This window comes from Temnothorax americanus, unplaced genomic scaffold (genome assembly GCF_048541705.1).
Source record: "Temnothorax americanus isolate GAGA-0224 unplaced genomic scaffold, ASM4854170v1 Scaffold17, whole genome shotgun sequence".
Classification (NCBI taxonomy): Eukaryota; Metazoa; Arthropoda; class Insecta; order Hymenoptera; family Formicidae; genus Temnothorax; species Temnothorax americanus.
Window position 1 is genome coordinate 4030164 of NW_027509307.1, and position 27194 is coordinate 4057357.

At 43.1% G+C, this 27194-nt stretch overlaps 1 protein-coding gene across 3 annotated transcripts in view; it reads left to right on the plus strand.

Moving 5' to 3' along the window:
• Nucleotides 1-27194, plus strand: part of Sema5c (Semaphorin 5c) — a 100034-nt gene that overhangs the window by 59978 nt on the left and 12862 nt on the right. For all 3 annotated transcript variants that reach the window (XM_077403122.1, XM_077403121.1, XM_077403120.1), the window contains one exon: nucleotides 16924-17020. In XM_077403122.1, the coding sequence (XP_077259248.1) occupies nucleotides 16924-17020 (97 nt within the window). The remainder of the gene's footprint in view (nucleotides 1-16923; nucleotides 17021-27194) is intronic.

A 27194-nucleotide genomic window follows, 5' to 3' on the forward strand; every position in this document is an offset into this window, starting at 1 on the left:
GTCGATCGTCGCTAGTAAAACCTAGATCGCAATTGTTGCGATACGTGACCACGATGCGCTGTAGAGAGGAAAGATAATCACGCGGGGTCTGTTTACCGTAATTACGCGAGCGGAGTGTGAGAACATGCACGCACACACGACGCATCTGCGATTGCACTTTTCGGTCTCAGCTCGCGGGTCGAACGGGCTAGGCGCATCGAGAAAATCAATGAAACACGTGGAGAAGCGGCACACGGCAATTAAGTCGCTGATAATCGACGCTTCCGAGGTCGTCGGCTATAATTCGTGAATACGAACTTGTAAAAGGGAAGACCTTACTTATTGAGTCTTTACTTTACTTAATGTGAGGGTCATTAGAGAAGATCATGAGTGTATTCTTTCTCTTCTTTCCTTCATGCAGACGAGAAATTACCAGATTATATCGTGCGCTTTTATTACAGATTTATGTATTTTATAATGGTTTATGATATAGGTACGTGTAAACGCATACACGTTATATGAGATGCGCATCGGTGCGCCGATGGCATGATTTGCTCCACTATCTATAAGTCGTCCGATTAAGAAGCGACGCACAACAACATCGGCGGCGAATGGCGGGTAACAGGCCGCAACGTGTGCATGCTTTTCCTATTAAATCGTGGGAATCGAAAGCATCGTCGTACAGCATCGATACGACGTACAAGAAAGGCAGGCTGAAGGTGCGACGAGCAAGCGCGCGCACGCAAACGCAAGCGAGTATAATATATTAACCAGGTTTTTATTTAATTACCGGGCTGTCACGCCATCATTACGCTCCTTAATAACTTTATCTCCAACGGGTTCCGAGTTAATGCCAGACGCGCGATTACAGCCGCGCTTCCTCGCTAATTCGGAAAAGAACCGGAGAGACGAAGAGGGCACGTAACAGAATGTTACATTAGCTTATCGCGTGTATTAAAAATTTTCACGTATGTACATATTAAACGCGTAATCTCCGTTAATTTGAAGCTCATACTCTTAAAGCGTTTGAATATCAGATAAGTATATCCCGATACATGAAAAGCAAACGGTAATTTTGTGCCAACGTATGGAAAAACGACAGATTGGAAACTATGCGGTCAATAAAAACAGAAATATTTTACGACTATTTTATAAACGTCAAATTGTGGAGCGATTTACTCGTTACGGAAAACGGATAATGAAAAGTGAAATTTTATTTCCGTGAAAATAAATTTATCCATAATATGCCGTTTGGTTTTTTACCTATTTTTCTTCTCGCTCAGAACGCAAAATTAAGAGTTGCCCGCACAGTACTGCAAACTCGGAAGATCGAGAGATTTTTTTTTCTTTTCGTTTCTCCTCCTATTTTCTTTCTTTTCATTTCTGCGAGATAGTCGGCCACCGAACTGATAGGTCTCGGGAATATGCTGCGCTATAAATTTCTCCCTCGTATTGATAGCGTCACAATCATTGCAAACCTGCGCGCTCGTAAAATTAACGAGCGTCCCATTTACTGCTTTATGCGCGCGAACGCACGCGCTCGCTGCAATTTTTTATTCGCTCTCGCTGGCATACAACGTTCTGCTCTTGTTCCCCTTCGCGGATTTTTCCCTTAGTCAGCTCCGATCGACTTGTATGTATATTTTCTTGCAAAAAGATGGATGCAACATGTCGGAAGTGAGACTGTCGTTGTGTAGAGATCAATTTTATTTTTCCTTTCTTACTGTGAAACATTAGACGTTAATTACAATAACGGTTTTTAATTTTCTTAAGTAATAGGTAATGTGATTGGGCAATAAAAACATCCCATAAATCAATGCGAATAACGTTCGTCATTTGTTATCATTGCAACTGTTATAGATCTCTTACAATTAACGACAACGGGGTCAATAAGTATACTAGAAAAGTTACGGTAAAGAGATTTTTATTTATCTTTTCATTTAATGTACATACATAGCTGTACACAAATGCAAGACGATGTAATTTTTTCTCGTTAATCTTCGTCGCTTTCTCTCCATAAATGATTCGTTGCCGGTAGCAAGTATGAAGTTGCAGCTGACTGCAGTTGTCCCTACCTTCTTGCGTATTATTTAATCGACCTATTCGACAAGCGATCGATCCGTAATATAGCATATCGATCGATCAACTATTCATATAACTATCAATAAATATAACCTCATTGCGATTTGGCGATCACGAGATCGACAAAAGGCCCCGAAATGCGATTCTTAGCCCAGTTAGAACTTAGTTTCTTATATAGCCTAACGAGCTTCGAAATGAAAACGCCGCTAACGAACGGCCACGCGCGCGGTTGTAAAAAATAAAGATAGAAATGTTGAGACTCGCCGACGCATGAAAACATTCATCACGCTTTCCTGTGGGAGAACCTGCGTGCGCTGCCAACAACCTCGACGTTTATCTACCGATCGAGGCGTCGAGCGGTAAACCAGTAGACAGAATCTGTCCGTGCTTTGGTACTACATAAATTTCTGGCTCTATTTTCAGCCAACCACGATCTATCTTTAGATTGATTTCCGATCAGCGCTGACCCGTGCAAAACGACAGCGTTATTTATATATTCGCAAATATTCATGCGCGACCAAAGTGGCGCCTGGGCAGCGATTTTTTTCTTCCCCCCGTCGCGAATACGCAATTTTTCCGCCGCTGTCGATAACTAGCTGCGATATTACGGACTGTGTCAACGGTTATCGGTGTTTCTAATTACCGTGAAACGTCGTTTGCTATAACCGTAGCATTGAGTTAATGAAATCTTATATACGAAATAAGTCATCTAGTTTTCATAATTTTTTTATAGGCGTCATATATTGAAACAAAAGCTGTTAAATAAATTTTTTGGATTTTTGGAGACGTTTGCGTATGCGTAAGGAAAGAAGACAGAATAAATGTCTTCTAATACTATTACTCACTCCGTAATTTTATATAACATTATTTTTAACGCTGAAGAGATTCTTGGATTAAATTTCGTTATTATTAAAAAAATTTAAGCGGGCTGATTTATTATTTGTGTCTAGAACTTAATCAAAGACTTGCCTTCTTGAGCAACGTTTGCTTTCGAGAATCAACTTACTTTGGAGACGTCACAGACTTTGAAGCGGCCGACGACCGATGAAGAAAAAAGACGCCGCGTATCACGACCGACTCTGTGCTGCAACCAATTACGCCACTTAATTAATTGCTGTGCGTAATCTGGTTCCCGGCTTGTCTATTCGACGGAAGTAAGCTGAAACGTGTTATAAGTGCGCTCGTATATTCGTATTCATGCTGAGTGGATTACACAGACAGATAAGGTGGCAAATTTGCGAGTGGTCGTAGACATGTCCGCTAATAAATCTCGTGTTGTATATTAATTCGCAATTACTGAACCTCACGTGACATGCTATAATGCGACATAAAATATACTAATCTAGATCAGAATAGATCGCGCGTATAAAAATCCTTTAATTAGCCGCGAGTGGTGAAGCGTACAAACGCTAATGATTCTCGACTCCGGCGTTAATTTACAATTAGCGCATTTTCAGCACGATTTGATAAAGCCGCCCTCCGCCGCTCTCTTGCGTATGTATAATAATACCTGAGAAGAAATAACATTGGGACAGAAGTCGCGCGATATCGTACGACGATTTCTACATTTATGGATCGCGAGGACGAGCTTCCTTTTGCGTTCCCAGAAAGAAGGTTGCGCTCTCCCTCATTCTGATACTTGTCCACCGTCGTGTCGTACGGGGCAACGTTCGAATGGTCCAGTAAGTTTACGAGTTGGCAACCGGCGGTTCTCTAGTAAGGAGCCGCGTGTGCTACCTACGCGCAAGAACAAGCCGCGTACGTGCGATGCATTCTTCGGGCGTGCGGCGTGCGCGCGAAGAGAGGTCGAAGACCCCCGTGGTTTCTGGCAGACGCTGTATCACGCATCGCACTTGCGTTTCGACTGTTCGAAACATCAAGCGCCCGCACAGGTTCAATGCACCGTTCATTCAAAACAAATCGAAAATTGAAGAGGGAATAAAAGTTTCAATTCGGCGGACAGTTTTCAACTTTATAAAAAATTAAATATCATAGAAATCGAATAGAATAAGGCACTTTAAGGGCCACTTCGACCAAGCTCTGATTAACTTAATCGTTGATTAGTCCATTGGAAATGACCAATCGCATTTGCCAATCTGCTTAATGAGAAAATGTGATTGGTCATTTCCAATAGACTAATCAATGATTAAGTTAATCAGAGCTTGGTCGAAGTGGCCCTTAGAACTCGTCTCTTTTCTTTTTTGATATTTAAAATGTTTTCTATACTATATATATAGACCGAGACACAAAATATGTAGTTCATGACTGTTTTCTTCGTAAATTTACTCTTGAAGTAATGTATATTGTAATATGTAAACGTCTACTTTTTCTTAAAACTTATTACGTTTAGTAATTTTATCTCCTGGATCCATATATCCTGGATCAATAACGAAAGTATCCCATTCCCGTTCGTAACTGTGTTGATGTGCGGGGAATTGAAATGCATATGTTTCCTATGTATACGTTTTCCGAAGAAATATTTATGCGCGATCGACGCGATAATCGTAATTCGCGACTGCGCGCCGCAGCGCGCTATTAAAAGATCCCTCAATTAAGTTTACGACACGAATTATTGATTTAAAGACGTTCGCCGACTTGTATCTCAGAAATATCAGCCGCGTTTTCAGAGTGGGACGCGCATCCCGCGGTGCGGAGTGAGCTCGAACTTGTGGAACGAAAAGCGATATATCCGCGAACAATGCGTCGACGAGGTATCGTCCTTGTATGGACCGACGAAAAGAACTCAACTCTCTTGAATCTGACAGAATGGAATGCCGCGTCCAAGTCAGCGTAGATACGACCGCAACTAAGAAATCTCCCCGCGCTTTGCTTCGGTCGAACTACGGAAAGATGGACTGCCAATTATCGTACGATTGCAATGTAAACGCGCGTTCAAATACTCGAATCGATCGGCGACGATATTTAATAGCGTTCCACGAGAAAAGGTACCTTAATTGATGACTAATCGAGAACTTATTCGTTCGCGAGATATTTCGATACGAGTGGCTTGTGTGTGTGTGGAGAGAACCTTTTCATTTTATAAATTGTTCGTTGCGCATTATATAACGTGAAAGAAGAAATATTTAATTTGATAAAACCTCGGGTTTATATCACAACCGGATCGTGCGAGTCGAAACGTTCTCCGGGTTCTTGCATCGAATCAATGGCGTGTAGATTCTAATCGCTTTTCAATCTCGATTTCTTTGCTCCTTCATTCGCTTCCTAACCGATCAGAAGCTATCCGATAAAATCTCCTCACCGTGAACAGATTCGCCACCTGTTCCGATAGGAATTACGATGCAGGATTCTGTCTCGTTAAGCCGCGAAATTAAGACCGAAGTGATTCGACCTGATCCGCCTCTGGATTAGCACTCCCCGGTGGATGTTCGCAGAAAAACATTAACCTGGAAGCGACCGATCGATCGCGCGCTCTACGCCGCGGTTACTTTTGCCGCTTCTGGCGATCCGAACGCAGACAAGAAACGTTCCGCGGTTTAATCCTGGGAATTATATGGGAAGCCCTCGACCGCGCCAAGTTCCATGAGAATTATATACGTATGACCGTAAAAGCTCATTACCGTCACGAACCATCGGGGAACAACGGAAAATTTGTTAGGCGAAACACGACGTGTCTCAATCCCACTCATCACATTCTTCTTCGAGCAAAATTTAACATTTACGTGCTTTTCGAATATAATGATAAAACTAACGATATGAATACCTCGCGGCATAAATGACCGAATCAATGCAATCTCCGTCACCGAGGATAAGCAAACACCGAAAAGCGTTTATGAGCGTGATGCGGGTGGATTAATGTGGATCGCACGACGAGGTAGGCGATAAGAAACGGCGCCTTTCCCACGTCGTCTCGCGGAATCCCTCTTTACTGCCGGGGCGAGAGACTTTACCCGCTGCGCTGCGTTCGTTTGTGAAAAGATCGCGGCACGGCGAGAAATAATTTCTCGCAAACCGCGATTGCGGGTGACGCGAGATCTGTGAAAGGCGTCCATTAGCGTCACGCATCCTCCGAATGAGGAAAGGAGAGGGAAGAGAGAAAGAGAGAGAACGCGGCCACTGATTGTGAGTGCAGCATCGCGCACAAAGTACACACGCGTCACGCAATGCGTAGCGGCACGCCGAATGGAGAAAGAGAAAAAGGAAAGAAGAAAAGAAGAAAAGAAGGTAGAATATAATTGGGGAGAGACGGAGAGAGGCAGGGGGTCGAGGAAAGGGAGACCGGAGGTGGTAGATTTCGCCCATAATTACAATCCCGCGAGTGAGATCTTGGAATTCGCCGACGGACGTCGCAAAGATATCGCGGCACAATGATCATGATCGCGGCGAGGCTCGCTTTATGAATATGCGAATACGTACGCCTCGTCTTCATCCTGGGAGGTATACGTTTTGTTCAACCGCATATGCATTCGCCGGTGATGCGCTTCTATCGACCTTCCATCGAGGATCCTCGATCGGGGAAACGACGGCGGCATAAAGATGAATGAAATTAATGACGACTCATCTTTCACGAAGCTGCATCCCATTATCTTGGGTCTTTCAAGGAAGCTTGCATCGCAGGTACGGGGTTTCTACGATATTTCTAGATATCTTTTCATTTATTCAAGTATAAAATATACGAGATATCGATGTGAGTTCCGTCTCTCTCCTTAAACTTTTGCGAAAGGCAGTGCGTGCCGGAATTTGGAATTTTGTTTCGTTCTATAGGATCGCGGAGTTACGAAGAATTTAATCGGTCAATGATCCTCGGAGCGATCGACGAGAGCGCGTTAATTCACGTACATACTTCTTATCTAATTCGCTATCCCGCGGACGAGTTCTCTGCGCTCATCGGCTTTCCACTTTTTCTCATTGCGTCTCTCTACCGCCTAGCTTTCTCGTTTTCCCCTTCGTCTCCGCGTCCTCGTCGTCATTCTCATTCTCGGTCTCCTTTTCTCTTTTCTTTCACGAGCGCTTTGTCGCAACCGCAGTTATTGCAGTCGTCGTCGTCGTCGCCGCTGTCGTTACCTCTTCTTATCCCACCGCACTCACGTTCCGAGAAACCGAACGGCATTTTCATCTGTGGCCTGCACAATAAGACCCCGCCGTTTCCCCGCGGATCGAAGATCGCCGATCGACGATTCCGATCGTAAAGACGAGGACCCTGTTTTTGCTTCGGCATGGCCGAAGCGCCTCATTATTTTCGCAATTGCGTGGAAAAATGTCGACTCCAGCCTCCCCTCGGCGAAGAAGAAAAGTTGCGAAAATCACGTAAAAGACGACATAAATGACGTTTCTGTATACGATATGTGTTTCGGCACACGCAAGAAAGATGGTGGCAATATCCTGGTTCAGGATTGCGAAATAAATTGGACATAAATTATTCCTCTACAAAGTGGCATTGTTTATTTACATTACAGATGCGAACTATATGTATATATGTGCCGATAAATTAATTTTTATCATTACTTATAGAAGTAATTTTCAAACTGTATTTTGGAAAAAAAAAGAAGTGGAAGGTATTATTATTATCTTTAATTTTAACACTACTCTTTTTTTATGGAAATGGAAAAAAAGAAAGAAGGAAAGATGTGTGATTCTAGATAATTCAATTATGGTTAATTGTTTAGATAACAACATACATCAATTATAATTTCTTTCCTGTTATTATGCGTAAGAAAACGCACGTAAACTGTATTTGTTTAGTCCGTAACACCGCTCGCTCACTTTAGATATGAAAAGCCGGAAACAAGCCATTTACGTGGCACGCACACTTCACGCTGGTGCAATGCGTTTTTTTCTCCTCGCGATTATGCGAGCACAGCCAAGGACTCGTTAATGCAGAACACCGTCGTGTGGAGGCCGACTACCGATGGACCGTTTTCTCTAGCCCGTTTCTTTCGTCCGTGACTCGTATGGGCTTTTTTTTCTTTGCAAAAATGAACGAATAGTAGCTCCATTACCCGGCCATCAATCTCTGATCCCTCCGTGTTCTGTCTTCCATTATCTCTCTTTGCTCAGGCTCAGGCCGCGGGACGAACAGAATAGGAGGGAAGTCGTGGAAGAAGAGGAACAGGACGGAAGATACCGGAGGGGCCTTCGAGATCAGGTTATGCTAACTGGGGCTCTCCCTCGTCCCACACGTATTCGCTTATAAAAGTATAAGTTAACCTACGATGAACGTGTGTGTGGGACATCTTTCCTCGTATACCGTATGAACACATACGTCGCGTACGTCAGTACGTGGAAATGCGTGGAGTTTCTTTTGCGGAATCGACTCTTCGCGAAAAGAAGACGAAGAAGAAGGAGGAGAAGAAGAAGAAATAGACGGACGACGATGTACGAGCTGCTTCGTGACCTTCCCGAGCGTATAAGGGTGTCTCTCCGCTTCTCTCTCCTCCCGTGCTTCTCGTTCATCCGTGTGCGCGAGCGTATCGGGAAAAGGAGTCCGGTTGAGGCGAGCAATGGAGGGACGACGAGGGCTAATGCACTGATGCGATTCTACGATGCGCCAGCTCCCCAGGACGGCCTTGCCGCTTCTGAATCGCAGATCGCGATATCGGACAATCTCGAAGGCTGCGCAAGATAATTGAAGTCCATCGAGGAAAGCGGCTCGGGAAGAATATCTGAAACGCGCCGCGCCGAGAAACTCGCGAGATACATAAGTCTGATCAGAGTTACGCGCATAAGATCATGCATATGAAATCGCTTGTAAGTATAATGATAATGGATTCAACGAAAATTTATTGAACGTACGCGAGATCTTAAGCGAATGTTGATGTATTGATACCCGCTGAAGACTTATTTTTTAAAACGTCGTTAAAATTTGAAAAAAATGCTTTATAGGAGAATATTAGGAAGAAAATACTTCTAGAGACACTTTTCTTGCGTGTATATCGCAAATAAATTCGAAAACGGCGATAAATGAGGTAACAACGGTCAAAAATAGGGGAAAAAAAGTCGAAGTATGCATCTTTCCTTCTTCATCGCGGAATCAGAAAACAAAAAGAATGACATAGCAGCGGGGATTATTACTGGAGGATCCTACAAGATAAGAACTAATATAAGGAGTCATTAGTTATCCACTAATGCGGATCAAACTTTTATGAACATATATTGCTCTGATTTATAGATTTGTATTTTATATGTATAATATAGCGCGAGACTAGATTCGAGTCTTTAAGGACTCCATTCACGCGGTTAATAACTTGACTATTTCCTATTTGCATCCCTTGACTATTTTGCGGTAAACGTCTTTTACGACTTTTCAAAACACGGATTACCTACGTCATAACGCGGCACTCACAGTTTTGCTAATATAACAAAAACCGAACCGCTTCGCCTCCACGGTGCTTCGAATCTCAAGAAGATTTAGAGTAGTTTGGACAGTCAGAAGACCAAATCTCCGACTGCCTCCGTCGTTCTTGGGTAGGTAGATACCACATCACAGACGAGACCGACTGGCGTAACTCACGCATCGCTTTAGAAAAGAGATTAAAGGGGGATAACGGGCGCGTTTTCTACGAGTGTTATTCGCATTTTTATCAAACGCGATGCGACCTTGAGCCGTCTCGAGCAAGAACCGGCGGGCTTAATAAATCGCCACGAGAATAATCTCAGCAGGACCAGAAGTGTCCGAGCATCTGCATCTTTCATTCATGCCGTGTGTTGTTTATGTTTTTCTTTATAAAAATCTCTTATAATAAATCGGTTCTTAGTGAGAAAGTATCATATATTAATTTATCTTATAAACATCTCGTATAAATGTCAAAACAAATTAAAACTTGACAATGCATTCTTTATTGGGAGAAACTCTAAATAATATAATTTTGAGAATCTTTAAAAGATTACAAAATAACTTTCACGGTGAAACGAAAGAACTCTAGAAAACAATAAGGGCGATTGCTGCATTATTATTAGAAATAAAAGAGTACAATTTTATATTTTATATATTAAATTTGAAGGAAAGAGTGTTCTCTTGATTATAAGAATTTAAATTTGAAGATACATTCTCTTGATTGTATAACGATTGGCACGACTTCATTACGTCGTGTTGCAGATTAAGACTTGTTTTTATGAAACCTAAAGTTTACGATATCTTAGCAAATGCTACGAGAGACGTGACGAGATCGTTCAAGCCTGGAATAAGGATATTGAAGAAATTATCGATCGAGGATGATTTTATTGGGCCGCTCCTCTCGAATATGCGGAAGCGGTCGTTTAGAAAGCTGGCACGTCGAGAAGACGATGCTCTCCTCCCCCTCCCCCTCTCTTTCTCCTAAGAGGCGATCTTACGATTCGCTTTCCTCGCTGCCGGAGATTGAGCCATATGGACGGACGGGAAATTCAGACGTGATACGATTATCTCGGATATTGGAGGTAGCGAAACGTGGACTCTACATGTCCACGTGACGTGCAGAGAAAATTTCAGGTTCGCAAAATGGAATTTTTCGTACAGAGCATATATGAGTTCATTTATGATGCATCTCGCACCTTTTATATTCTCGCGCGAATATCTGCCGTATCTTACATTTAGCGAATATACCGCGACGCAAAGATTTAAAGGTTGGGAGATCACGGGAGATAAAAATCGAACGACCCGTTTAACGTTAATTTCGCGAAAAATGAAATTCTGACTTAGCCGAGAGTTATTGACACGATAGAGATGCTTTATACAGCGCCAAGATTAAGTCGCAGCGTGCGCGACCGGTAATCCGTCCGTCACTCTTTCGAGAAGCGGAGATAAGGCACAACGAGAGATGAGTTTCTCGTGAAAAGTCGTCGCGTTGTAAATGCAAAGACGTAAGGAGCCAACGCTCGAGTAAACACTGTCGCATCTTATCTTGCGTGTGATTAAGGCTGGCGTTTATCTCTCGACGGAGATAAGCGCGAGGCGTGCGTACGTTAGGGTACATGCACGCACGCACGTATATAGGCGTACGATGGCCTTTTCTTTGCGGAACACGCCTTCTCCTTGTCGTTCCTCTACACTTAGTGTCGCGTAGCGCCACAACCGCACAATATCGCGCGTCGATTAGAACTTACTTACAGGCGCGATATCACCAGAGGTCGCGTATCCGCCCCGTAGTTAGGCGATGCAAATCGGATGTATCGGGATCAACGGATTACAGATTACAGCCGCCGGCGGTTTTCTGAGCTCTCGACGCGAAATCCAGCGACGGTGGCGGCGGTGACGACGGCGGTGGCGCGATATCGGCCGATTTTTACGAGCGCGACCGTCGGTCGTAAATTTCAGCACCTTGCTTCGTTAATCATCTAATTTATTACAGATGATCGTAAAACCGCTGGCAGCTCGTTCGCAGCTAAATGGAGTATACGAGGCATTACGTATACAGCCACCGTCCGAGCTGAACTTCGCGATCGCTTGCATATAGTTAGGATTTTCATATGGACATCGTGATTATACAGCCGTATTGCGGTTAAGAGATATTTTGACAAGAAAAATATTTTCTCTTGCTCCTGAGAGAAAGTAATTGAGAACTTCTTTCTCTCTCTCTTTCTCTCCCCTAAAATTTTTTATCTTCTTTCTCCGGTTATCACTCCTTTTTTCGCCGCAACACGCTTTACTCGCGAAATCGTATAGTCAAGCTTACGGCTACGACGATTTCACATTTCGCCGCCTCTCTACGGCCAATTTCGAAAATTATCGGTTACTTGTGAACCACCCACGTGTTCCTCCGTCGGCGTGAAGTTGGCGAACGCGAGGGACAAAAAAAAAGAGTTTACGAGATAGAAGAGAGAAGGAGGCTGACGGCAAACGAAGACGAAGGGTTCGAGGATTTCGAGGTGTACGGTTGCACGCGCGAAATCATTATGCAAGAGCGAGTAAAACCAGACTATCGACGCGTCCTTATTTGCAGAGAGCAATTTCGCGGATATCCGAGAAGGAGACAAAAAGAGCGACGACGGAAAGGATGAGGGAGGACTAAAGGAGGGAATTGACGCGGATTATCGCCGGACAAAGTCGAGCCACCCACGTGGCCGGAGCCAAGTGCGGCTAAACGGCCATCGCATCGTCCGTGCCCACCATCCCCATGGACAATGGGGAAACGCGCGGCATCGTGCTCGCATTACGTGGCGGTCTGATAATGCGCACGCGACGATGATTTCTCGCGACGCGACGATCCATTTACGTCACCTACGCCAAGATTGTCCCATATGAAGAAGAGATTCGCTAGCTGGAATGGGACACAATCGGCTGACTAACCCTCTAAGTCGCTATAAATTTTCATGAAGCTCCCCGATACAGCGTGGAGTATATCTTATTTAAGAAGATTCATTAAAATTAAAGGATTTATTACGAGGAAGCGATATGTAAGGGAACAATCCTTCGTGATGCGATCCATCTACGTCGGGCAAATTGTCTCTCGCCAAGGGGATTTAACGGGCCGGTGTGTGACTGGCGTGTGTTAATCCTGCCGGTACCATAAATTTTATTAAACTTTCGGCGTGACGAGGATCCTGATACTCACAATTCCATTTAGGAGAATTCGTTGAAACTAATGAGATTTGCAAGGGAATGTTTTTAATCGTACCGCTTTTTACGCGAGGCTTGATTTTGTATATTTTAATATTAATCACAGCAAAAAGAACGCCTTTTATTCCTCACCTTATATCTGAAATAAAAACGTCATGTTTCCCATATATAGATGCATAAATCGCGACTTTTTGTGATATAATAAATAGGCATTAATAAAAAAGCATCATTAATCTATATTATACTTTTTTAAATGTAATGAAGAGGTTACTACGGTTAAACTTCCTATTCGCCTATTTTCTTTAATCTGAGCATTTTTTTCTAACTCGCAACTGCTCGTGACGAGAACTAGACATGTGACGTTCCACAGATAGGGAAATGCTAATAATACTCATTGTGTGCTATTTTTACTGCAGAGTGTTAAAAATAGCGTGTCATTTACATTGTTGCTCTCACGAGCGGCCCTGCGCTCTTCCTTTATCTAATCTTCCCGGGTCGTTACGACGGGCGGCAGGCGTACTTAATCGATTTGTCCGAAGCTGTGCATCATCACGTTTTATAAAAAGGTCAGCTCGCTGACGCAAGTCGTGTATTGGAGCTAAATAACGGCTTAGACGGCCAGACAGCGAGCGAGCGAGCGACTGCAAGCGCAATTAAGAGATCGCGTACCGATAAAGCCTGCGAAAGGACCAATTAATATTAACATTCCACCGATCGGCAAACTTCACTCAATGTTTTAACGGTTATGCATCTGTTTTCCAAGTTGTTGAAGCTCTTACCGACCACCCAAGCTTGTCGCGATCGATCTCATACAGATTCGATTCGATTTAGATAGAAAACAAACTAGTCTACTTGGACTGCTATGCTGCGGAAAGCGTTACAGAATACCGACAAATGGCGAATAGGTACACAGAGAGAAACCCGTGAAATTTAAAGTAGAACGCCTCTCGGCAGCCCCTTGTACAACGAACGTCCGGAGAACGCTATTATGTCGTTCTTTGAAGTCGGCATACTCTAACGTATACGTTAATACGCGCGTGACTCGTCTTTGATCTCTGACCGAGTGAGTAATTAGATGCATCGCGCATGCACGAAATTGCGTACGCGCACGGGCGCACTTGGTAAAAGCTATGTGCGCAAAGGACTCTTCCCCGCCGCCCACCGACGGCGTTTACAAGCGCGTATATGCGTGCAGGCACGCATCTCCTCTAGCGAGGCTAGCCTTATCAGATCCGACGCGATTTATCGTCACAACCCTGCCGCTTTGCGGCAACTTGTATTTTTCGCGTAATCTCTCCGTCATCGTCGGAGATCTTTCGCGGATCTGGAATTAGTGCCTCGGCTTCCTCGGAACAGCACGTGCTCTACGAGCGCACGGAGCATCGAATGCCGACGTTTAAATCCGCCCGTCGTCGCTATCGGAGGCAAAATTAAGTGAATCGTATAAGGCGTGGCGATCGGCGCAATTAGTTTTTACGGCCTTCATTAGCGATGCGTAAGTTTTAATTATTATTCACAGAGAAGTATTCCAGGAGCGGAATATTCATGCGTCCTTAATCTTTAATGGTTGTTGTAAAGTCCAAGTCGGCCAAGTACGTTAATCTAATTTTTCGCCCTCGTTCGTGTTTCGTCTTATTAGTAAAGTTCTCGTTCTCTCGCTTTTATTTTTGTATTGCCAGTAAAAGAATTAAAGATATATATATATATATATATATATATATATATATATATATATATATATACTATATATATATATATATATATATATATATATATATATATATATATGCATTCAGTAAATATGCAGAATGCTGAGAGAAAGAAAAACTGGGTAGTATATGTATTTAATACATTTTTGTTCATTTTTGTCAATGCTGGATTCGTCAACTCTTTATAATCACGAATGAATATGTGACTTTCTGTTGTACAGAGATTTTTACACAACACAATATCTATACTTTATCGTCATGTAAGTATAAAAAGTATGAAAATATTATTTTTCAAAGGAAACATTTCCTATTTTACATATTCGTGCAATGGAAAATAATTTTACATCGATTACGGCTTTTAAATCATCTTTAATCTTCTTTATTTACATATTGATAATTTTACATTGATTATCGCTTTTGAAACATCTTTAATTTTTTTATTTACATGTTAATAATAATCAAACATGGCAATTTCGCTCGCACGTTGTCACGGAACGAAATTATATATGACGAATTGCGTCCCTGCCCGCACACGTGGTGCGCGATTGCGGTGACAAAGAGGGCAGGAAAGGGGGGTCTCGCGTAACGCAATTATCCGTATTAACATAGCCGGCCCGGTGGTCCGCATCCGCGCGGTAGCGTGGCGGGACGTACGCAGGATCACTTTAAGGTAGTGTGCGGTATCTTTTCGAGAGGTAGTACAAGGTAAACGCGGCACGGCACGACCACGCTCCATCCTCGATGCAATTTCGACCCGGAGCGTATTATCCCCGCCAGCGCGTGACGGAAAATTGATAAAGCGGAGTGAACGCTATACCTACGCCAGCCAGCGGGTCTCGGGAATCGTGGAAGTCGCTCCTGAATGATTGACGAGCGTCGGTGCTCGTCGTAAATGATGCGCGTCGAGCAATTGATATCTAACACTAGTTGTTCCACGTCGCAAAGCGACTAAGAGAATTGTTTTATTATTTATTTAATAGCTGAATAATGGCACAAATTAAATTATGACGTTTTAAATAACGCGCAAGATGCTAATACCTTGTCTATCTAAAATTATTTTTAGTCTAAGGAAATATTTTTGGAATGTTAAACTCCAAGCCTTTGTTACAAAATAAACCGTTAATATGTTTTTGCTAACGGAGAAATTTATTATTATAAAAGTAAGATTTATTAGAACAATTTAATAAAAAGATTGCCGATAGAGTTGGAATAAAGTTCTCCATAAAATCTATTACATTTTACGTTACTCACACACTTCTATCTAAAAAAATCGATTGCAAAATCGTAAGGATATAATATGTAAGGTGTGGCTAGCATGAACGAAAATAACGTGAGCAGAGAATTAAAGACGTAAGAGGAGGCAAGGAAGACATGGAGACGCTAAGAAAACAAGGAAGCAAACTGTTGGCAAGAGATATAGAATCCTTTGGGATCGTTAAGCAAAGGAAGAATGCCCGGTATGCTCTTCGCGACTCTTCCTTCTCTCAGTATCCTCCATATTTTGCCTTGCCCTTTGCCTCTCTTCTCTCCGGCACGAAGATCGAAGCCTGCTTTACGAGGCAGTCTTGTAAGTCGATCGTTATGCCTTGATAGTATCACGTACTTAAATGTGTGTGTTGCGCGCGTGTGTGAGAGGCGTGTATAGAATATTATGGCGTGACATCGCGGGACGTAAAATCGCCTCTTCCCCACCCGGCTCGCACGGTGCCAACGAAAAAAAAAAAAAATATATATATATATAAAGACGAATCGCGGTAAATCTCTACGAATTGCCAGTTGTCGTCGCGCAGGGTGGTCTCTGTTTTGAGGACTCCTCTTCGCACGTGTGCTTGACAATGTCCAGAACTTTTTAAAAAATATACGTCTTTCTGTTATCCCGCTTTCACGCGATACATTCGTTAGCTCTGCTATTGTAGTCGAAATGATCGCGAAGAGAATAATACATCCATTTACTCTAATAACTTATATTTTGAGGTAATATATTATTAAAAATTTAATACATTTTAATTTTATTTATTACATATACATAAGAGATTGCCGCAAGATATTAGTATCCATTAATTAGAGGAAGTGAATGAAAAGAATTTTTTGAGATGAAGGTATTTACAAATAATTAAATAACTTTATAAATTCCTTGAAGTTTCTAATTATTGACAATTTGTGTTGTCGATTCGAAATATCGTGAACGATGCTGAGTTTTGTCGATGCCTGGAGGGTCTTCTAAGAAAAATTTCGGCGGCGCTTATGTCTAGGTCACGTTAGGTTGAATTATGAGTTGCTACCGATAAACATATGGGAGGAAAAAGAAAGCGTCGCTTTCGACACGCTCGATTCGGTAATTATGACACCTCATGCCGACTTTTCGCACCTGCCGCGTACCGGTTTTTCACCTCCCAGGTTGAAGATCGAAAGGCTATAAAGGCACTATTATAGTTGCTTCTATAATTCCTATATCTTCATTGTTTCCTTGATTTTTATTTGGCAGAGTAAAATATTTTTTTGTGAAAAAGAGAATGAAGGAAATGGAATATCTGGATTAATTTTGATGAGAACCTGGTGCAATTTGTGCACCGAGTTAAGGTGTATTTAATAAAGTCTTCACATTTCCCAGCAATATCCTCGAGCTCACTTGAATAACTCGTGTTTTGTTATGTGTTGCAGATTTAGCAGAGACCAGGATATTTCGACAAGAAGGGGTCACGACTTATTCTCAGCTGCTTTTCGATGTGGCGCGGCAGCAAGTCGTTGTCGGAGCACGGTACGTATTTTTGCCGCAAGCTTGTTTTCAATTACCGTGTTAATCCTCTCGATCGTTTCCAGAACAACTGTTGTCACACATTAACGTCACTTAATTTAAAAAATTACGAAAATACTTGCACAAAGTTACTCTCCAGTTACTTTAACTGGATAAAAACAATATGGGTTCTGATGAAATTATACAGAATTGAAAATTTGTACAAAATTAAATGGATAGTATATATATTACTACAAATAATATTTGATTTAAATAAAGAAACATCTAGTTTTATTTAATATTCGAAGATAAATTGAAAAAATAGAAAACTAGGTCAAAATAATTTATAAAATGCTCTCGAAATTACACGTTTAAATCTCGATACAACAATAACAAATTGTTAACAAACTCGCTGAAAGTTCATTCGTGAAATCGTAACTGCTACGAAAATTGCCGATCTTAGAACAAGCCCTCAATCCGATAGGAGTAACTATATCACTACTAATAGTCTTTTCGATAATAACGAGTTTTTAGAAAGCGTTTTGAGATCAGAATGTAATGAGAAAATATTCTCGACCTACTGGCTTTGATAAATATTATCTCTCAATCATATGATAAAAAAGTTCGATCACGCACGAGTGTCACATTTTGGCGCAATAATCACGATTTAACGCTTCGGACTGACATATCAGAAACCAATGAAGCCTGTCGATTTCTACGCATGTTGTTTTTCAGACAAGTTTGAAACTTGTATCAACAACGTCAAATCTCATAGTCGTCTCCTAATGATCAGAACATTCTAATTATTCCAAAGCTTATCTGCTCTACTTAGGATTAGTTTCACCGACATTTTAAAAGCTTTCCTTCTTTAGCATGAAACTTAGGAAAAAAAGCATATAGCCAATTTTTATGTTAAATTATTCTATATTAATAAAGTAGCGAGGAAACGATGACGAGGTTTATCGAATTCGCAATAACATATTTTGCAAATGCATTACGAAAAGAGTTCCCTTGGAAGCAGCAATAAAAAACTCGACTCGAGTCGAGAAACTTTTCGAGTTTTCGATCTGATCTTTTCACACGAAGACTGCAATGGGAATAAACGCGGAGCATCGAATGTAAATAAAGGCGAACGATTTCGCAAATCGCGTTATAGGACGACGACACGCTCTTTGACGACGTCACATTGCAGACGCAATACGACCCGTGGAAGAGGCGGTAAACGGCGCTGGATCCCTTCATCCGCGACAGTTTCCAGCAGAGATGGCCTGGCGACCCGCCAAATTGGCTGACATACGGCGGTCTCCCCGAGGCGCCGATCCATTTTCACGACCTGCCTGCGCCAGACGAGTCGGCTCGGTTTTATCCCCTCGTCTCGCGACGTGATTCACGAAAGGAACGAAGGGAAAAAATAACGGCGCGCCTCTCGTTGACGCTTTTTACACCGGCGAACGGCTGAGCTTCGTAACGAAGTCGGTCGCTCGCCTACGTGCCGCTCATTAACCGGGAATCATACCGAAAAAGCCGAATCGCCGACTCACGCGCGCATAAGCATTACATGACCGTGGCAACCTCGCGCAATGCCACTTAAATTGCCAGGACTAATTGCTGCGACGAATTTCGTAACCTTCTTACTTAACTGCGTTATCGCACCTTTTTACTATTCGATGACCTTACCTCAGGGTTTATCTCAGGGCCGCAGCAAACTTCCGCGAGTCGTCGAAATTATCACGTGACAATTTTAATTTTAAAATAGGATAACGATATGCCACGCTCTTTGCTGCACGTGTTGTCTCGTCTTCGAAACATGCTATACATTTTATTCCTTGGCACACGCGTTCAAGATCTTAACTGCTGAAATATAATGCGCACGAAATGATATCGCGATATTGAGAAATAACAGATGGATCTCGTGATTGCCGATTTTGCGATATGACGTATTACATATATCTGATTAAATTACGCGCTACGTGGAATATCGGATTTACGATGAGGCGGCGAGGGAATTACGACGATGAAATTGCCTCTGAAAATCATTGCCGGTGCGGTACGTGCTCGCGCTTAAGCAAATCGTGTTTCGCGCGATTCATTTACTCACGGTAGGATCGAGAATGGCGCGGGCACGAAACGTACCCGCCGGTCGCGCTCACGCTCGTTGCAACGCGTTAAAGTACGGTTCGTTCTCGTACGAAATTATGTTCGGAACGACTTGTATGTGATATACAAATTACAGGCTCTTTCGCGTAGGCGAAACCAACGGCGCTTCTAGGGCCGATGGAAACTTTTTTGCGGTACTTTCTCTATAGTCGATAAACCTCATTAGAAGCAGGAAATAACGTTTGATATATTCGAAGAGGAAAAAAAAAGAGAAATAGAAAACGCAAAAAAAAGGGAACGGGCGCCTCGAATGGCGCGCATATCAAGTAGGCGATTACCTGTCCCACGAAATCGCGTCCTAACCCGTCTATCATTAATAATATTTGTATATACATATTTGTATACGGCGTTTTACCGAGTGACGAGTGGCCCGAGAGATTGGGAAAAACGACAGCGACGTAATTTTGCCGTCTCGCGAGCGATCGAGAACCTGTTTACGTATTAGGAGCGCCAATTAGCGAAACAGAGAGTGACCGACGAGCACGATTCTCTCGATAGGCGAGCCTTGTCTAAGAAGACGCGCGAAGGAAGATATCGTTTCCGCGCGAGATTGCGCTTTCGGACTTCGGTGCTTCGAAGTACGTCACGTTCGAACTACTCCGTACCCGCGAGCTTAACTCCGAGATATCAAGATGTATCGGAAGGATACTTGCATGGACGACTGGTCCCTCCGGACTGGTCGACCTTATCCATATCTCGCGATTGACGCACAATAAGTTAATGTAAAGGCTAATATTAAGTTAAGTGGACACTTCTGACAACAAAAACGCAAAACTCGAAGCGCTCTGCCTCTCTTCGAGTTTAATATCGAGGACGTTGATACTTTTTCTCTTGATTCTCTACTCATTTTTTATTCAGTATAATACGCGAGGTATATAACAACATGATTAAATTGCATGCAAATGACATTATACCGAATTTTAATCTGAGATTTCAATTTTCAAAAAATATTGAAAATTTCTTAGATCCAGCAGAGGACGTAAAGTTAAAATAATCGCCGACCTGCCACGATCGGATTGCAAGATGACAGTCGAGCTGATCAATGAAGCTAAAATTAGCGTTATCGGCATTATTAACGTTGTGTACGACGCTCAGCCGATGCTGATCGCGAAAAATGCGGTCCACCCACGCGAGGTAATACGATCGTGCATACGTGCACGCACGACACGAGTGTCGCGAGATCAGAGCGGGCCTGGGTCGAACGAACGAACGAACGAACGAACGAACGAACGATCGATCGATCGATCGATCGGTCGATCGATCCGTGGAAAAGGGAATACGCCCCCGTACGCCTTCTATTAATAGAACGTCAGTTATTAGCCGCTGCCCACGTAGCCGCTTTCGTGCGGTTTCCAGCAAAGTACCGAGCACACTAGAAAAATATAAACTGTTCTCAAATTTGTAGATATGATATCTTTTTTCCCTTCTAATTTTCTTTCTAATAATTAGTTTCAAACATTATTTCTCTAAAATAAAAAATAAAAATTTAAGGTTTACCTATATGCATCTCGTTTCGACTACTATTATAGAAACTTGAGACTCGAAGAAATGACAGGCTCTGACATTTTTTATATTCTCACTCGAATCGCAGTGAATATATTATATCTGCTGCTATTATACGCATCATGTTCATACTTCTATCAAACTTTCTAAATAGCATGCATGCGTGCTTTACTCTCTACACTCTATTTATTTATTTATTTGACTTTCAAGCCTTTTCTTGAGGATGACGAAAGTGATATATGACAGCCTTATGCGGATGTCATCGCGGCTCGTAACGCAGTGGTTTCTCACCAAAGATTTCTCATACAGAGAGAGAAATTATTTCTGCCGCGTAAACTTCTTGTTTTGCCCGGTTAAAACGACGGCGGCTGGATATGTGACGTGACGTGAATAAAAGTTTTTGGGTTTACGTGCGTGAGATTACTCGCGACAGTCGGCCGCAGGTGTTAGGAATTTCATACGTCGCCGCCAACGTGGTCGTATCCGTATTTACGATGTTGCTCGAAGTGTGCGAGGCACGCGAAACCTATCCCGACTCTCTATATCGCCGGTTCTCTCTATCCGTCGTTTTCATATCGACACGCTGCGAAGAGAAACATTCTCTCGAGCATTTTTCCCTCACGATTTAGCGAATTTCTTCGTCCTACTAGAATCCACGCACAAGAAGTACACTTATCTCTAGATAGACTTTAGACTGTCTTCTTACATTTAACATTATTTACTTTAATTTTTAAATGCGCACGTTACATACACGAAATTTTCGATTTTTTAAATCTTTTCTTTTACTTATAACATTCCCTTTTTTTATCTAAAAGATAAGATTTTAATGGAATGAAATTTTTTTACATCCTACACATATGTAAATATTATTTTTGCGCTTTTCTTTTAATTAAATTTTGCATTTTTACTACCTACAGATTTTTTTAACTAGAAATTTTTGCTAATGAGTCATCGCAATGGAATAATTATCGAACAAAAATATCTCATTAATATATTAATCAAACATTTATCTCTGGAATGGTTGACCAATCAATTTCCATCATCAATTCAGACTTGTCTTCTCGGGAACGGTGACGAAACGATTTCACCACGGCCGCGGCCGACCGACACGTCGTCGATTCGGAAAGTCCGTTTCCGCGAAAGATTTTCGCGCGTATTTCGCAGCCACGCGCGCGCCGCGCCGTGACAAATCGTTACCGGGAGATTTATCTTGTAGCAAATAAGCGGCCTTATTTATAGGGCCGTGTCGATCGACGTGTCCACCGGTGCAGGTTGTCGCGAGGAGATCGAGCGCAGCGGCCTACCGTTACGCCTACGGAACCTGATTTTGGTGCGTCGCATTCGTCGCGTCGCGTCGGCAGCCTCGGCCGCATGCAGCATGTCGCTGCACATGTCGTCCTTTTATTATTCGACGCGAACGCGAACATTACTACACTTGGAGACGTAGAAATCTTCGATAACGGGCTTACATACTTTCGAATATGTGCGTCGCGGAGGTTGTGAATAAGCGATGATATAAGGTCTGAATATTTATAAGGTAACTGATGGTGACCGTAGCGGTTGATACCGTGTTCCTACTTCAATAAAATCAAGATATACGATATTTTCTTTCTGTAGACAGTCGCGTAAAATTTAATATTGCCTGAATTTGCGCGCGCTTGTCCATAGCTGAATAAGTGTGTTTCTGTGACTTACACTTTTAAAATTTGTGTAAACATCACACATCACGCGTGTCTCTTATCATGATTTCTCTTTATGTTATGATCTTTTAAATAACATACCATAAAAAATATATATTTTTGAGCTTTTGTACAATCTTTTGCCGTATTTTTTATGCCGATCGACCGCGACGTCTGGATTCACTTTTTTAGGCAAGTCGCCAAATTTAGGGCGAGGTAAAAGCGGCAATTTCTGCCGATTCGCGAAGACGCACAAGCTGCAACGGGAATAACAGAGACGTTGCCCCGTCACGGCTCGAGCATAATAATTACAGGTTGCGATTTTTCGAGCACGCCGTTTCCGAGGTGGTCTGGGAAGGTTGTGAGCGGTAGGAAAAGGAAGGTGAAGGAGGACCGACGGGGGACCAAGGCATACAGGGATGGAAAGTGGAGAATGTCACAGTCGGCGCCAGCGTGTCCTGCGCGTATACGCAATAGCTCTCTCGCTTGTCCGCCGACAGCCCCGTCGGCCGTATATCTCCGCTTACACGCGCAGAATGCGCGTATGTTTATGTAATGTAATGCGCGCAACGTGACGAAAAACCGGGCGTGAAACATTACAATTTAGCTCGATTGCGTTGATCAATTGTGATACAACGCGATATTGTCCGCGGTCAGTTGGAAGCGAGAGGCTCAACGAGCGTGGCGTGTCGAGCAAAAGAGCACCTGAAGCATCGAGTAAAAGTCGAGCGCCTGTGAGCCACCTTCGATGCATAATAGATAGGTCTCTAGCTTCCGCGCGAATTAATCTTATATATTGAAGAAAATATGAGAGCGATGTTCTTGAACGGAAACTTTCTCTGCGAAAGTATTTATGTTCGCGATATAAAAAAATCGAGCGTTATATTAAAAATTATATAAGCTATACTGAGATTCTTAAGATAAGAAATTTGTAAAATCTCTCGTTCCCATTTCTCCAGTTTGATAAAACACACTTCTTGTTTAAACTAGATATGTTCTTTATTATTAACAAAACAGAGACACGTTTGCTTTCACATATGGCATTTCGATTTTCCATTCTACAATCCCAAGAGATAATGTTCGTTTCACTGCAACTCTTTCGCGCGGAATCGATTTGTAGCGGCATACCGAGCTTAATTATCCTTTCGTTAGTCACGAAGAAGTATTATTGCGGACTACCACCGCACCACTGTGGAAAGAATGAAACTTTATTGTTCGAAGCGAGCGGCGACCTCGTTTAACGATAAACGGTCACACATCCGCGATGTGAAAGATATTCTACTCATTAAAACGGCACGGAAGAGCGCGCGTATCATTTAGCTTTTTCCGCCGTCTTTTCGGAGCAGAGATCGCGCTCCGGAGAGAGATTCGCGAACGCGGCGGAAGACGTCGCGTCGCGTCGTCCCGCTCTTTATCCCGGTCGGCGTCCACTTTTTCCTCCTCGGGAAAAACGGTCGTGCAACGTCAGTATATACTCGCGCCGAGCCGCTTCTAAACAAGAGGAAGTACGGATAATCGAGGGCACGGAGGACAAAGAGAACAGATAACGCGCGCGCGCGCGCGCGACGGTTGTTGCGACGCCGTTCACGTTTACAACGCGACGAAATAATAGATTCGAGATCACGAGCGATGCGCGCGGACGAGCGAGCGCCTCGTTCTCGTCGCACGAGTCATCTCGTCTCTATAGAGAAAAAAATATATGGCGATAGAATTTATTATTCCACGAGGCGTATGCCGGCCGGCGACGCGTCGCGAAGAAACTCGTCGAGCGCGCCGCTCGTCGGGTGCACCTTCGTGTTGCGCCGACGTGTTTCGCATCGCGAGAGATCCCGTCTCGGATGCTGTTGTTAACTTCTCCACGATGAAGAAAAGGAGGCACGACCTCCTGTCCGCGGGCCCTCGGCAAACATTGAACGTCCGCGATTGGTAGGATTACCGTGCCGGTGCCTGGACCCGCGAGCGGGTTCTCCAGCCCCCGAGTCGGACGTCGGACGTCCAATTTTGTACTTGTCCTTCGGGCCGAAGAGAGCGGACTTGCGTAAGAACGAGAGCAGCTCAATATTATACCGCACATTACCTCTCCTTGAAGCTTTTACAGAACAAGCGGGATAATGGAAGAAGGCCGCAATTCTTCTCTCATCAAGAACAAAATAACGAGGGTTTCGACAAACCGACTGTTATATGTCACATTACTGTTGTGTTTTTTACACGCCCCTCTTTTTAGATCTATATAATATTTATAGAATAGTAATGTTAAAATAATTGATCTTAAACTCGCATGTTTCTTATAATAATCGTACCATAATGTCGCTAAATCACTGTCAGTAGTACATACAGTTTAAAAATAATATTTAACAAGATATCATATATATAACAACACTTTCATGTAAAATGTGAAATATCACGTGGATTATATAGAAAGTTATATTCAGCGTGTATACGCGTCCCTCGCGTACACGATTAAATGTTCCTGAACACCCGTGAAATATTCCTCGGTAGCGTAATATATCGTCGAATATTTCACGGAATTTTAATGCACGCGATCTCTCGCGCGAGGGCGGTATCCCAAGAGTGCGGTGAACCGCTCGTTGAATCCGGCTGATAACGCTCGTCCGATTTACCAGGTGAAACTCACGCTCAGATCGTTCGATCAGTGAGAATATCGCGTACCGTCCTATCCGCATACGCGGGGCCCGGCGGCATGTGTAATCGTGGGCCGTAATGCCGACCCACGGATAGAGCGCGGTCGAGTTAGATATCACCGAGGTGCAACTCAAAGGCCTTCTCTCCGGAAAGGACTGCGCATAATTCGATGAGAGAAAATATGCATCGAACTGACATAACACGAGCGTGAGAAAACCAGCACGAGGCTCCTTCCGAGTCAGCTCGCTCCCAAGGATCTCGAGACCACGAGTTCGAGAATGATGGAAATTAAATGTAAATATAAACCGAGAGATTTTCCAATTATTCATTAAAATCATATGTTTACGTAAGAAAGAAATCGTTGCACGGAGGCATAGATGCCTGAGCGAAATTCGGACAGGTAAACGAAGTTAATCCCATTACGTTTCGAATTCAACTCGCCCTTCAATCCCATTCACTCGCCGCATAATTGCGCACGTTTCTAGCTCGTTCCCTCCGACACGTTCCCTTCGATCGTGCTCGCTATAAGTTCACGCGATCGAATACAAGTGCGCGGTGCGCGTGCGGGCGTGCATACGTTCATGCGTGCGTGCGTGCGTGCGTGCATGCACTCGCTCTTGCCGCGGTCGTTTGTCCTGAACGCGCGGCGCGGCGCGACTCCGCTCGCTCGCTCGGCGCCACGATTTGCATTCCTACTTAATTCCCGTGTGCACCAACCATGACGTCACTCGATCCCGAAGCTTATCGGGCGGCCTCTCGGTCGCTGACAGGTAATAGAGAGGCGTACGATCGGCCGGCGTACCGTCGGTGGTGCTCGAGAGGGCTTTTCTTTCCCTCGTGGGATCGCGCGATAAAAAGAAAAGGGATTTACACGCGCGTGGACAACGCGCGACAACGCGGGCATCTACCCCCATCGTAAATAATTACGTTTATCTCTGATTGTGAGTCGTCTCTCTAGCGTCGTTCTGGAACGATAGTTCTACAGTGACGTACCTTTCTAGCAGAATGTTAGTTAATTTTGATCGCAATTTCGCATTCTTCGCGGCTAACAGAATCCTGCAGGATGCGCGCGCGATGGACTTGCCTTTCTTCATGGTGTAAGTTTGTTGTCTGTGTGAAATTTTTAAAGACTTCGACACAATGAGTGCTTTCGATCAACAGCTTTAATAATTTGCACGCTTGAGTTAAAGTTTAATCTTATATACCCAAAGTCTTGGTCGATCGTATCAATCTTTAATAATGAGCCTTGGAGCCTTGGCCGCAATTTTGCACTTTAATGTATATGGTGTATAATAATAATACGTTACCGTTCCGCTATATTTTCACGCATTGATCACATAATTTTCGTTTCTCACGAGTACAATTCTATTAATATTAATTGGCAATTCTCTCACGTAAGCAATCACTTTATAATATAATATTATGTAAGACAGATCGAAAGAGATAATCGTAGATTATTCTCGGAAAACGGTGTTACGCGGATCAAGTTTCATCCCTTTCGTCACGGTGCACCATTTTAACGGTCCTTTCAACGGTTTGAGGAACATTGCGAAACGAAAAAGTGAAAGTATCCCGCGTTAATTAACGCGGACCATAATGTAAATTAAGTGCCTCGGACGAAATCGTTCTATCGAAGATGGGGTTGGACATTACTAGGCGGTCTCGAGTTGCGTCGATATTTTACGAACGTGGCTAAAAGTGGAAACCGCTTTATTATCCGGTTATTTATCGCATAATATTTCGAGCGTTCGGCGCACTTACGGGTACGCGGGCGATTTTATCGCGACAGTGTATACGTCGGCAATTAGCATTTCGTCGAATCGAGTTGAGATTTATGCGACAGACTGGTCTACAGCATCCTTAACTTGTATCGCATGTGTACACGATGGAAAGTACACAAGTTAAATTAACCCGATTTCGAGTCGCCGAATACACGCCGTACGCCGTTCGAGCAGCGCGTTAACAACTCTTTACACAAGGATACATAGATACACCAAGGAATATAGTAGACATTAATTATGATATAAGCAGAACAAAATACGATGTTTAATATTTATAAAATTAAAGCGAAACGAGAATTTCTTACGTATACATGTTTTACATCAATAGACTTTTGTGTCTTAACTAAACCCAATGTATACCTGACAGATAAAAAATTCGTTTAGGTACTTTAATTTGTTTATTACATGATTCAAATTGCATGGCATAAATTTAAG